This window comes from Sinocyclocheilus grahami, unplaced genomic scaffold (assembly GCF_001515645.1).
Source record: "Sinocyclocheilus grahami isolate Dianchi unplaced genomic scaffold, SAMN03320097.WGS_v1.1 scaffold168.1, whole genome shotgun sequence".
In the NCBI taxonomy this organism is placed as follows: domain Eukaryota; kingdom Metazoa; phylum Chordata; class Actinopteri; order Cypriniformes; family Cyprinidae; genus Sinocyclocheilus; species Sinocyclocheilus grahami.
In genome coordinates this window covers 843322-858325 of record NW_015505347.1, presented here as the reverse complement: position 1 = coordinate 858325, position 15004 = coordinate 843322, and the positions used below count along the sequence as shown (strand labels likewise).

At 38.1% G+C, this 15004-nt stretch overlaps 1 protein-coding gene across 1 annotated transcript in view; it reads right to left on the bottom strand.

Moving 5' to 3' along the window:
- Nucleotides 1–11117, bottom strand: part of rab10 (RAB10, member RAS oncogene family) — a 32206-nt gene extending 21089 nt beyond the window's left edge. Inside the window, exons 1-2 of the mRNA XM_016282919.1 lie at nucleotides 10991–11117; nucleotides 1259–1319 (exon numbers count right to left, since the gene is read on the bottom strand). Coding sequence (XP_016138405.1) covers nucleotides 1259–1319; nucleotides 10991–11117 — 188 coding nt within the window. The remainder of the gene's footprint in view (nucleotides 1–1258; nucleotides 1320–10990) is intronic.
- Between the last annotated feature and the right edge of the window lie 3887 nt (nucleotides 11118–15004).

Sequence of the window (15004 nt, the reverse complement as noted above, 5' to 3'; positions counted from 1 at the left end):
CGTGTATCAGTACATTGCATCCATTGCAGCTGTGCATTCAGTTTTAAAGTGACAGCAGCCTAATTTAGTTGCTATTGTCCGAGTCATTGATGTTAATCAAGCAACAACAGAAAGACAGAAAATCACTCTTGACTGAAAAACTTTAGTAGCCCTAAAGATTCATCTAAATGTATTTATAGAAATAAATATGTCTGTTTGAAAGAATGAAGAATATGGTAAACAAGTTGCTATAAAGAATGCATACTTAGCCTATATAACCATTGGTATTTCATTAAAAAGAAGACCATGTTCTTGTTCTTTATGAGAAGTGGTTTTATTTAATTTGAACAAAGACATGTTGTGTGTCACTGCCATTAAATCGGTGTCTATCATGATATAACCTTAATATCAAACCTACATGAGTTTGGAAATTTTAGAAAAATGCTTAATAAATAACTAAACCCTGTAATAACTAAGCACTGTAACTAAACCCATTAGATTTTAGCCGACTAAAGTTACTGTAGATTTAGTCAACTAAAATCTTATGATATGTAGTTGACTAAAACTAGACCAAAATTAAAAACAATTCAGATGACTAAAATATGACTACAACTAAAATGGCATTTTAGTCAAAAGACTAGGACTAAAACTAAATCAAAATTTGCTGTCAAAATTAACACTGGAGGAAACACATTAACCTGGTAGATGAGTGTCTGAATTACATGCTATCTTTTTGTCATTTAGTATGAGCCGTTTGGATGATAACGCTTAGGCTATTATAAGTCAATAACTTTTAACAAATTAATAATTTTCTGACTAAAGCCTAAATTTGACGCTTGACAGGTGTTAATTTTGTTTCCTGCATATAAACAAGGGCTACATAATATATAGAAACTAGCGAAATATCGCAAAAATACAAATCGCAATATGCGTATCACAACAGCTTGCAATAACTGAATGATTTTAATAGTTCAAAAAAAGTCAGATTAATGTAACTTTATTACCACGTTGAAAAAGGAATTGGTGGTATTTAAACAGTTTTTTGGTTGGTTTGTTTATGGTGTTAAAATGACATTTTTAACCTTTTATGTGATGCTACAGTAAAACACTGCAGTTTACTTTTTTAACAGTTATAGAACATGAGAAAGAACATGAAACGTGTGTTAGTCATGTCATTTTTTAAAAACACATTTAAATAATTACATTTTTATATAAATAATATTTAATTTTAAATTGGTTTTACACACTTAAAGCATGGTCGTAACGTAATGGTACTTACCATATCTGTAGCTTTATCTTCTTTCCTTGCAATTCAACTGTTTTGATCTTAAAATCGATTCCTAAAAAGACACAACAAAAGCCAGAAGTTGAACAAAGACACTTAAAAGAAACAGCATTCACAACCTATTTTACTTCTGTGAGTGAAACACAATATTCAATGAGAAAAATATTGCATGACAGGAATTTTGTTCATTGGAAATTGATTGGATCCACTTAGGATTATAATACTAGAATGGAGTCAGATCTGAATTTGATAGTACTCTCTTCCTGAGGCACTTTTTAGGACGTTTTTTCACCAGGACGTTGATGCTGAAAGTCAAGTCAGAAGGTCCAGAGCTTCTCCACATATCCCAAAGGCTACACTACTTTTCCAAGCAGATTGTTATTTTCTATTATTGCTGTACTACTGATAATAGGGTTGGGCGATGTCAACAAAATTGGCATCGGACGATGTCTACAGTAAAACATAGCAATGGACGATGACATGGGGGGGGGGGGGGGGGGGTTTACAACATCTAATCTTGTAAAATGTGTGGTAAGTACTGCCGCTCAATAGTATAAACAGAGTACATGCGATTGCGAATCTCGAAAGTGAAACTAAAAAGCGATCGTGCATTCAAAAGCACTTTCAATGCCAGGCATAATAGCGGCTCCCTGATGCCCGCAATTTATATACAGTATAATTACCCAATTATAAAACTGCGAGAGAAAGTATTGAAATATATATTTTTCTCCCATCTCGTATTTATTCCCTTTAGCCGGGGTTCTGTAGTTCAAGTCATATTCTTTCCGAACACGGTATTGGGATGCGGCAGAAATGGGGGCGGACTGCGGGGGGGTTCTGGGATCACAATGCCAGCTCAACATCGTGATTTCTATCAGCCATCGGTGATGGACGATGGCATCGTCTATTGGCCCAACCCTAACTGATAATATGTAAGAAAGCTTGCGTTACATACAACATTAGCCTACAACAACCTAAATTATCACACAGCCTAAAAAGGAAAGTTGTTTCAGAAGTGGAACAAGCTATTACATTTAGGCCTGGATTCACAGACAGCCAGGATTAGGCCATAGTTCAATTAGGACTTTTAAGTATCTTTTACAAACAAATATTACTGGTGTGCATCTTGAGACAAAACAATGGCACTGACATTTTAAGATAAGTCAGTGCAAGTTTCTTTCAGTTAAAACAGCCCAGACATGCATTTTTGTCTGGGACTAGGTCTAAGCCTTGTCTGTGAAACGGGGGGTTAAAATATTATGAAGACTTTACTGAAATCATACACAATGAGACCAGGAACATAGGGCTGTGACGGTCGCCGTGACAACCGCGGTTGTCTACTGCCACCGGCGGTAGTGCACGTGACGTCACGCACTCTATAACACAGGGGCGGATTTAGTTATTTGGGGGCCCCAGGCAAAATACAGGAATGGGGCCCTATACAATTTCACACATCTACAACCTTGAGGTTTCTTTCACTGTTGCTCGCTGCTGCACGACCGTGTCCCATAGTTGTGTCCAATCTTTTAGATTTTTCATGTACATGTTATAAATAAATGATTTCTTTAATGTTGTAAATCCCTTGTACACATTTAAACAGGTTATAATAGTATTAGTATTAGAGTAGGTTGGACACCAGGTGGTGCGTTGGGGTAATTTTCACTATGCAATTGTCTACACAACGCAAGGTTGTCTAATTCTAAACTTTAAAATATAAATTTATTTTTATTTATTTTAATTGCACATTTAAATTAAACTGAAGGAAATTATAAATTTACATGCTTAAGGATTATTTCAATCAAACATGAAGTGTGCCTGTGTGGAAAGTGACTGTGCATGGTCCTTCTTGGGTCTTCCACAAAAACGAGTGAGCGCAGTTTAAAAAAAAATTAAATAGGCCCTATATAATATGCACTGTTGCTTAGTATTAAAATTATAGCTTCAGATGCATGATATTTGTAGGGCCCTATGAAATCCGTTTTATTTTTCCCAAATTAGCCTAAGTTTTATTTTTTCCAAAATCGTTTTTTTCGTAAAAATTTCTGGATTCAGCTTTTTTTTTTTTTCGTTTAAATTTTTCTGGATGATTATATAAAATTTTAACAAAAAACATGTCTAATTAATTAAAATCATGAAACTTGTTTAATTTAACAGCCATTTAGGCCTATTAAAAGTTTAACAAAAATTACATTCTTAAGGCCCAAAATCTGTGCTTTCCATTTCAATTGTTCTGTATTCAATTTTAATGGTTTAATCAAAAACATATCTAATTAATTGAACGAGTCTGCGCCGTTCATTCCGCGTTACACAGTACATTCCGTTTTTATGAATAGATTCCGGGATTCCGTCCCCATTTTCTACATCGCCCTACTTTTGCCAAGAAGCACGTTCAACGCGGACGCACAGACGGTTGTCGTGGTAATGAACACCACAGCAACCACTTGCGCGTCCGCACTGAACGCGCATCTCGCATATAAAAAGCATTTTAGGGGGCCCTTGGCTTTTGGGGACCCAAGGCGATCGCCTACCTTTGCCTAATGGTTAAGTCCACCTCTGTACATACTATAACAAGTATATAATATGAAGTTTTGTATACAAGTGTAATAACAGTAATAACAGTAGCGGAACAGTGAACCTTGTCTACACCGGACGCGACACCACCACGTCGCAACAGGTTGAGTCTGTCTAGTGTCTACACAGGACATTTGAACTCTGTGTCAGTACCTCATAAATAGAACGAGGCAGTTTACTGTCGGGGATTTGTCATATCGTGTCATGCCGCCTCCAGTGTAGCATCACTGATTATAATGAGTTTTATAGTATTTTGTCGCACCACGTCCTGTAGACAGGGTGCATTTAAACTTTCTTATTTAGGCTACTTTCTTGTTTAACTGTATTTCTTTGATATTTATTTTAGTGTTTTGCAAGCTGCGTATTCACTGACTGAAGTGCTAAAATAAACACGAGCTGACGAGTTAAATCGGGTGTGTTAGATGAGTGAGACAGTGCTGGGCTGCTCCTCCTGGACAGTTTTAAAAACCATTTCAGAGACATTCTTAAATGTGACTCATATAAAATGTATTACATGCATGCACAGTTTTAAGGCAGCTTTAATCGCCTTTTTGGTAACTTCATGAATTAACTGACCACGGCATTGCATGCACATAGTTTATTTTGCGCTTTGATATGAAAGGATACAGGCTACAGCGCACCGGCGCCTCTGTGTGTGCAATTGAAGAGCACGCTCTTCGAGCACAGTACCGTTTCCACGCTCACTTGACTCACGCCTGGCACCGATTGTGAAGAGGAGCACGCGTCTGAAACGTCTCCCATTCTCAGTCGTTCTGCGACTGAATAAATGCACTTCTTGTCAAGAGAAAAAGTGACAGAAGCAGCAGTTGTGAGTGGGGTGGCCAACCCCAGCCCCGCGTTAAATATTTTGAATGCGTTAAACTGAAAAAAATAATCACCTGCGTTAACGAGCTAATTTTGACACCACTAATACATATATATATATATATATATATATATATCTATCTATCAACACCACGCCACTGGCGGTAGTTGGTCCATTACCACCGCGGTGGTAAAAATCTGCCACAGTCACAGCCCTACAGAAACATCTACTAAGTGGGAACGAGGGTCATTTTCATTTACTGTTGACTTCAAGGCCTGTTGATAAGTCTTGAGTGACAAAACGACATGAGTAATAATTTTTTTGCACACAATAGCTCCACTGCTGAATCTTCAAGTGTTGGATGTGTAGGCATACATTAATTTGTTGTAAAACCTTCTCAACAGAAATCTGGACTTGTGCAAATTGTCCTCTAAGGCTACTAGCGTGGGAGAAGCTTTTCCAAATGAGAAACAAACCTGAGTTTTCACTGTGACACAGAAAAGCGTCAAGAAAACACTATATTGGATATAGGAAAAACAGTACTGACTGGGCATTTTTATTGTATTCTCTAAAATTTTACCCCCAAAAAGGGGTTTTGTAGACACTCTTGCAGTTGAAAGTAGCGTCATAGCGTCACAGTTCATGTAGATGATGAAGGGTAGAGAGATCTCTCAGTAGCAGTGTGTTGTTGAGACTAGCACAGACCAACACGGACAGGACGGGCAGAATGGAAAGGTTCATCTGTGAAACTGCTGAGAGTTTAATGGCCCAATGGCACAGTAAAAGCATTCAGTCAGAAACTCGCTCTGGAAAATGTCCTGAACTGATCACTGGCTAGATACAATGTTTGTCCTGCTGCACAACTTTATTAGTGATGTTTGCAGAGAGACTTGGACTGGTAAGAGTCTCCAACAACACCCTAGCAACCGTGCACAATGTGCCAAAAAAAAAAAAAACACCTTAACCACAGTGACAACCGAAATCACTCAAAACACCTTGGCAACAATAGTAATATCCTAAATCACTCAAAACACCTCAGCAATTCCACAGTAACAAGCTAAATAACTGAAAACACCTTTGCAAGAGCATAGTAACAACCTATATAACTTAAAACACTTAGGCAGCAGCATAGTAAAGATATTTCAAACAAAGTTCTTTTTCACTCTTCATTTGAGGGTAAAAAGAAGTTTGAAAAGGCTGAGCGACGGTATACGGTTTTCGAACATTCCGACACCCGGGCTGCTGGAGGCGGGGTTGTAAACGTGTCACCAAAAAAAAAAAAACATCGCACGTCAAAGGCGGAGTTCCAGAACACACCCACCAACTGTGTAATCGCCACGGGCCAAAAAGGGTTTATCAAAAAGTTCGCTTTGGTGAGCTGTTTCGAACTGCCAACAGTAACTCAAAATGAACTTTGTTTCGGCCTGATGTCATTTCAGTTCGTTCTTCGATTTCGTTTGAAGTATATCGGGGTCTTAACAACCTAAATAGGCCTAACTCAAAATATCTTAGCAACAGCATAGTAACAACCTAAATCACTCTAAACACCTTAGAAACAGCATTGTATCAAGCTAAACGACTCAAAACACCCTAGAAACGGCATAGTAATGAGCTAAACCAATCAAAACACCCTAGAAAAAGCATAGTAATGAGCTAAATCAATCAAAACACCCTAGAAACGGCATAGTAATGAGCTAAATCACTCTATACACCTTAGAAACAGCATCGTATAGAGCTAAACAACTCAAAACATCCAAGAAACAGCATAGTAATGAGCTAAACCAATCAAAACAGCACAGTAACAACCTAAAATTCTCAAAACACCTTATCAACTGCATAGTAACGAGCTAAACCACTCAAACCACTTTAGAAACACATAGTATGTTCTATCCAGGGGTGTAACGGTACACAAAAACTGACGGTTCAGTATGTTCTTCGATTTTGAGAAAAATTTAAAATGTTAAATTCCAGTGATTTACCGAACAAATTACATCTCTGTCTTTAAATGTAAAAAATGTCAATACTCTTGCAGCACACTCTTCATACTGGACTTTATGGTGCTGTTATAAATAAGTAAAGAGATTTCAAGTGCTTCTACTTTTGGAAGCGAAACATTTAAGAAAAATGTATATTTTAGTCAGAATTACTGCTCTCCATCTGTTAGTCATGTATCCGTGTGATTCTTCACTTACTGTCCAGATGATCCTTTATGCAAATGGAAATAATGGCGTGACTTTCTAACATTTACAGATAAGGATACAACCATAAGATGCAAGTTATACACTGAAAAAACACGTCTCAAATGCATTAAGCAGCAAACGCATGTGACAGAAGAGCAAGCCGCTTTAAACCCTATGCTTATGAGTTACTTTGAAGCCCTTAATATAAAGAACATCTCATATTTAGGACTACTTAAATCATGTACTTTTCCCACAGCAGCTTATCTCTGTCCTCCATTATTTTTCCGACGTGTTCGTGCTGAACCAAAAGACCCGTACCGGTTGCGAATACACGTACTGTTACACCCCTAGACGCACAAAGACTGACCAACATATTTAACTAAGCAGTAATGCTAAGCAGAACTCCAACCGCACACAGCTGCACTATGGGTGGGAGCCGCTTTATGAAATGATACACAAATGAGCAGCCAAAGACTGAGTCACTCTCACACAATATACACACACCACTGCAGAGACAGAACAGAGCCTGAAAGAGACACGAAGAGAATTAAACGAGAAAACTCTGCTGATGTAAACGACGCATGAGAATATAAAAACAGAGCGTGTGAAAGTTACAGTGGAGGACACACACTCATAGCTTAACCTCTGGAAACGTGTCAAAGGACTTTTGACTGAGCCTTCACACTCTCTCTCTCTCTCTCACACACACACACACACACACACACACACACACACTGCAGTCGGGTATGTTGGGCTTTAAAAGCAGAAAGTTTGAGCCAAGCTTATGCCACATATGGCTTTAAAGGAACAATTCACCAGATATGACAATTGTGTTATCTTTAACTTAACTGTCATGCCGTTACAAACCTGTATGACTGGAATGCAAAATAAGATATTTTGCTACTCCATTTCATACAATGAGGACTAACGCTGTCATTTTTGGCAAGTAGTTGACAACAAAAGAGCAGCCTGGATATTCTGCCCAACATCAACAAGGAAATTAATAATCTGGTTTAATGTGACATAAGGGTTAGTGTATAAAGGATTCCTGCAACAGTTTAAGAAGCCTGAATTTGGCCACTAAACGTGAGACTAGTTTAAAACTTGGGTTATACGAGTTCTGAACACAAAGGACATGGAAGGGTTCCTGACAGGCAGCCAATCAGACCCCTTCCCATGAGCCTCTGCAGCTGCGGGGCCCCTCAAGGGTCCAGAATGAAGCTCCGCCCAACTGAGCCAAGATCCTGTCAGTCAAAGAAAGAGAATCCACTAGTGCCAGACAGAAAAACAAAAGAAAGAAAATGCTCTATCAGTCTCTTTTTTATGCATTTATAAAAACTTAAACCAAGAGTTTAATAGTACAAATATGGTTAAGGCGTGTATTCGTGCGTGAGTGAGTAAGGTGATCTTTCCCTTGGGACTGCAGGGAGTTTCCGGTGAGTATTTTAAGGCTCTGAACTATAGAAAGGAGGAGGGAGAGAGAGAGAGATGCACTCCAACTCAACATGACATGGCATTCATAACCCATGTCCATAAAGTGACAGGATGCTGAACAAGGAAAAAATGTAAAGCGGGACTTTATTTTATCCTGTAAAAAAGGAGAAAGAACTTTCTTTCCGAAACTAATCTGTCATTGGTCGAAACTTAAGTGGCCTTGATGACATCATCAATAAAAGGATGTCGTTTTAGAGATGGAGCAAGTTGATACATTTTTGATAATAGATTGACAAGGGAAAAAATTTGGAGTAACATGTAGAATACTAACAAGAGACAATAGAGTCAATTCTGATTACATGTTGATTTTAAAAAAAGAAACACTAAAATTGAAAGAAAAGAAGAAATGGATTAGAAGTTATCGCTGATCTGTTGACTTAAACGACTATTTCCTGACAGTTCAGAACATCAACCCTCATGCTGACATAGTTCACAACTGCCACCTGATCACAACAGGAAGCCACAGGTGTGATGTGGTCACCTGACACACCATGAGCGGTCATGTGACTCAAAGCACAGCGACAAAAACACAGTCGTAAAGGTCACGCACACCCTTGCCTGTCCAGAAACCAGGTCAATATTTGTTTTCATTCCTAATCATTTCCAGGTTTTATCAGTCTGAAACATAATCAATGACGGCAACTTTATTCAACTTACAAACGCCATTAAAAACAAGCCTATTATTTCACAGATTAAATAATTTTATGTTAACTAATACTCAGTGAACCATGTGATGCCAGCAGTCAATTCTAGAAGCAGCACAAGTTATGAACTATATATAAAAATAAAGGCTTTTTCTTTGGAATAACATGCGGTGATGAACCATTCACAATAACCAGTTAGAACCAGGAACGTGCGTTATGAAAAGTCCATAAACTGGGTCCATTTTTTATTTATTTTTCTACTTTTCTTTTTAGGAACAATCCTGAACATGCATCACATAAATTTGCCCTTACATTAGTTACAGGCTAACATACTTGTATAAACAAGAACTATTAACAAAAATAAAACATATTAACAAATAACAAACAATACCGAAAATAAATTTAAAAAATATTTAATAACAATAACAGATAATGTACAATAATAATAACTACTAATTTAATGTAAACTTAAATACACGTTCAACAACTAAAGGTCTACAAATGCAGGACATTTCTTCTTAATAATCAGACAAAATGTCAACGAAAGAGCATTTAGGATGCGTTCTTTAAAATAAACGAACAGGGCCGGCTGTGTCTAAATTTGCCCCATGAACCGGCGTGGTGCTGAGATCTCCTGTTACCCCCAGAGAAATGACCCTGCTGTACGTAAACTGAGTTCAAGAGCATCTGCTAAATGACATCTACCCACGCTGTTCTCAGTGAATGTGTTCATGCGGTTCCTGTGATCTAACAGGTACGGCATGCTTCTCATTTTAACCCACTGAATTTACCTTCCAGGCATCTGAACACAGAGAAAGAGTGAGGATAGGAAGTGCGTATTATAATGCAACAATGGTGTTCAAACATCTGCAGCAATCTGAACAAGTAGTATATCTAGCATTTACATGCTTAGTGATGTTTGTCAGGTGACAGATGATGGATTCGGGTTAAATAAACAGGTAACTAAATAAAACGACAATGAACTTAACATTCAGATTCATTACTTCCAAATTTAATGTGGTTTATTTAGGAAGCTCATCTCCTTACAAAAAGTACCATGGTATTACTATGGATTCTGGACACTGTCTACACATAAAGCACATTGGGAAAACCCTGGCATAATGATATAGCACTTACTCAGTACACTGGTCCAATGGCAGCTCCAAAGTGCTTTTTTATGAAAGGGTGGAGAGATTGTTTGCAAATCTCACACCTGGCCATAACCCAAAATCTACAGTCAACACATACACTAACAACCGTGAAAATCTCATTTCAGTTGTGGCTTTCCCATGATATCATGCAGAAAGCAGCAGGAGGTAGTGAAATGACAGGTTTAGCATAGATAGAGAACACAGTTAGGCAATCTCTCTATTGGCACGAGGCGAGTCACGCACGCGCAGTAGCGCAGCCCATGACGCCACACTAATGAATTGTTTATGCTTTAAAAAAAAATTACTTGTTAGTTAACTCGTTAGTTAAACGCACTAGTGACACAGTAACGACGCACTGTTTTAATGTTAGCCGGTTTAACCCTTAGAACGATGGATTTTGGGGTTAACGTTACTCCATGTAACAGGCCGCTTGAACCTTTAACGTTGAATCTAAACCAAACACAATGTATCGATTATCTCGTCTGGACAAATTAGAAATTACATATATAACACTGACAAGCCATTACTTTGACTCCTCCAGCATCAAATCATTATCTGTCAGTCAACCCGCATGTTAACGCAAACTTTAGCCAAATAACCTCAACAACTACAATAACATTAATCCAAACATACAGATGAACAGAACGACGTTTATTAGACAACCAAAACAGCACTCGCAACTCTAGAATGTGATTCTGAATCAACTGATTTCAGGTGATTCACTCAGCTGATAGGAATCAGTTAGCCGGTTAGCATGCTAAAGTCCAGAATCAAGGCCTAGTCAGCACATCCTCACACGTTTAACAGCATTTCTGACATAAAACAAAGAAGAAACCCCTCGGACCGGGTGTGATACTCACCTATAGTGGAGATGAAGGTGGTGTTAAAGGCGTCGTCTGAAAATCGGAACAACACGCAGGTCTTTCCCACCCCAGAATCACCGATCAAGAGCAGCTTAAAGAGCAGATCATAGGTCTTCTTCGCCATCTGAGCTCTTATAAACACACACTGATGAGAAACCGATAGAGACGGAGTGCGCGCGTGTGTGTGTGTGTGTGTGTTACCCGAAAACACACACCGGACAGTCTCTTCACAGCTGAATTGCTTCGATTTCCTCTGTTGACTCTTTTATTAAACTCCGAAGGAGCCGTTTAAGATGTGTGTTTCCTCTGAAAGTGTGGTGTCTGGTGTTTTTAATGTCTCTGTCTTTCTTTCTTCTCACACTGTCGGGACAAAATGGCTCCTCCGCCCGACTCTCTTTCTTCAAACTACACCAGCGATCCGATTCAAATGAAAGATATTCCGCTTCATCCCAGCGATGCCGGACCGCACAGATCTCGTTTGACAGCTGGATCCGAACCGACAGTCTGTACCGGGTCCGTTTGTGGAGTTTGGAAGAGGACAAACACAGAGACGACCAACCAACCGCCGTCGCCTTCGAATGGAGCCACCACGGCGACACCCTAGATTTCAGAGCCACGCCTCTCTTCCCGCCCCTACGTCAACGCCTGGCGTTGTGATTGGCTGAACGCGCCGTTTTTCAACTCCATCTCGAACGCTGATTGGACGGAGAGCCAACCGTCTGGAGACATGAGGGCATTATTGACGTAGCTTTTTTGGGGAGGGTGAATGCAGCTGGCGCAGCCCAGAGCCTGGCCCCTAACGACACTCCGTGGCCCTACAGTCAGTTTCCGTCAGCCCCAAGCAGCGTGATTGGGTCACCGTGACGAATCGAGATGTTAAGTCAAACCCGGTGATGTCAGTCCGGGCGTGGCGCTTTTAGAACATTTCCATATGTGACCCTGGACCACAAAACCAGTCATAAGGGTCCTTTTTTTTTTAAATTGAGACTTATGCATTATCTGAAAGCTGAATAAACAAGCTTTCCATTGATATATGGTCAATATTAGACTGAGATACAACTATTTAAGAATCTGAGGGTGCAAAAAAAAATCAAAATATTGAGAAAATTGCAGTTAAAGTTGTCTAAATTAATTTCTTAGCAATGCATATTACTAATCAAAAATTAAGTTTTGATACATTTACAGTAGGACATTTACAAAATATCTTCATGGAACATGATCATTACTTAATATCCTGATTTTTAGCATAATAGAAAAATTTATAATTTTGACCCATACAATGTATTGTTGGCTATTGCTACAAATATACCCGTGCTGCTTATGACTGGTTGTGTGGTCCATCGTCACATGATTATCCGCTGACAATGCCAAAATGTGGTATTTTGGTACTTTTAACATTGCAATACCATGGTACTGTCATGGAACTTGTCCAAACTATGGAATTATCATGCGCTTACAGAAATATCCTTATATTACCATGTTTTTTGCACATTTAATGTGGTTTTCTTGTGTAGCCTACTTTTTTAAAAACCAAACACAGTGCATACATTTCAGTACTATGGTGTAAATAATGTTTAAGATGGGTTGTTTTTTCGTAAAAATGCAATTGAAGAACATTTTGGGTTCCCTAAAGAACCTTTCTACAAACAGTTCAGTTTTTCCTCAATTGCTTTGGCTTAGTAAGTATAATAGGTTCAGAACAATTCATTTTTTTCACACCAGTAAACTTTAACATACCATTGAAATCTGTATCTAAAAGGCTCAGTGTGAAACAAAAGCATATACACAAAAATATTCTATAGAGAGAGATAGAATAAATATGAAATTTGTAGCCTATAAAACAAACATTTGTGTTGACCACCGTAGTGAAAAAACAATAAACAAGTATGGCTCACACGAGTCACAACATTGTGCAGACATGCAATAGATTTGCAATGAGAAAGAACCATTTTATTTCAAGAAATGCCAAGAAAATTGTAATAATCTGAAAAAAACTTTTTCCCTAAAGGAACTTTTTGTGCATTGGAACGTTTCAATAGATGGTAAAGATACTGTAATGTCAATAAAGAAAGAAAAGGAGGCCTACCAGTTTCCTAAATGAAGAGAATAAAGCAAAATGCCCCATTTCCAAACTATCTGCAGACCAAAACCAGTAAGAATCCTCTAATTTTCTTGCTGGAATGAGTTCTGCTCTCATGTCCTGTGAGGTTTGAAGAATTCGGCTATTGTTTGTAAGTCATTGGCAACATTTTCCCTAAAGCAGCTGTAAACATGCAGAAACCTGCTGTGACTCAGACAAGCATGGCCCAGAGCTGCTGGAGGTTTTATTCCTTTATATCTGTCAGTGAGTCAGTCCTGGAGCTCCATTTTCCTGTTTCCGAACCTTCAATGCCGCATGAACCTGGAATATTAGAGGAATTTCTTTGTGTTCAGATGTTTCTGTTTCTATTTCATTGTTTGTTCATTCTTCTCACTAAAAGCCAAGTGTGAGGGGGAAAAAAATCAAATGTAGTTCTTCCAGTTTCTCGTTCTCAGGGTTCCTCATATCTTTTGACTGGGTTTTAAGCTGTCCAACAAAAGTCACACACACACACACACACACACACACACACACATACAAACACAGTCAGCAGAGGCGTAGCTGAGTGTTGTAAGTGAATCTGATGCTATGTGAGTCACAGCGGAGTTAAACATCTGGTTCTGTTAAATCCACCGGATGTCATTCAGAGTTTGAGTCTCGGCATTCAAAATCTGTTTCTACGTGCATAGAAAAAGTTAATAAAAATTGAACAGAATCAATTATTTAACGTGTCTTTGACATGTCAATTAATTAAGTAATTTAATTTAATGTAAACTGCCATTTACAGTACATTTATCAAGCAGATAATTTTATAATATTAATATTATCCACCTAATTTTTAACATAACAGCGGGCCATGTTTAACTTGAATGAGCGAGACTTCCGGTGTCATTTGCTTAGTTATTATTTTACCTGTTCAAAAATAGTCCGGTATACAGCTTGATATTGCAAACTTGTAGCCTATTTATTATCACATCATTTTATTATTGTAATAATAAACACGCTGGTTTGTAGCGCAAATAATTTTACTGTTAACTGCACTTTGTCATTCTTCATTTCTTCTATTTACCTGCAGTGGTTAATGAAACGGAAGTCTCACACATGTACAAATAGCTTACTTCCGCCTTGCAAAATATTATGTATGTATAATGTATTTATAATATATATTATTTGCGGAACCTTTTTCTAATAAATTAGTTTGTATAAGCTCTTTTCACAATGTTTTCACAATTGTTCCTTGTTGTAAAGAGTGCCTTACAAACATTGCAGTTACACAGCATGCCATGTATTGATTGAGTACATACAATGTTATTGTCTAAACGTTTTAAAGTTAAAAATGTTGAATATCACATTTCAAGATTTTTTACTGCTAAGTGTCTCATCATGAGAGGAAGCATCTGTAGCTGACTGCCATCGTTACAGGCCTCACGATCAGCTATTTGTTCATTTCAGGGTGGATAGATTTTGTCCAAGATGTTTCACTAAGTGCTTTTGCTTCCCTCTGATAGATTATATGCACAAACCCTTCTTCCCTCACTTGAAACCTAAGAGCTAGTCTGGTCAAATTCTAGTGTCAAGCTCACTAAGGCTAATATTAGTGGTCTAAACATTCTCTGTATGGGTCCTGAAAGGGAATATAGCCATGGATGAGACTTTTGTTTAATAGTTTAGAATATTAATTTGAAAAACATAGGAGCATTATGTAGAGCCTCTAGTGGCCAAAAATGAAACTATATATTACAAATCCACTAGATGGCGCGATTGGTGTAGGCCTACGCTTAACCAACCCAAAGCTTAAAAATGGGAACCTGATTTTAATTAACCCGCAACACACACACACACACACACACACACACACACACACACACACACACACACACATATATATATATAATTTGTATATTAATGAAAAAGTATATTCCTAGTAGGCC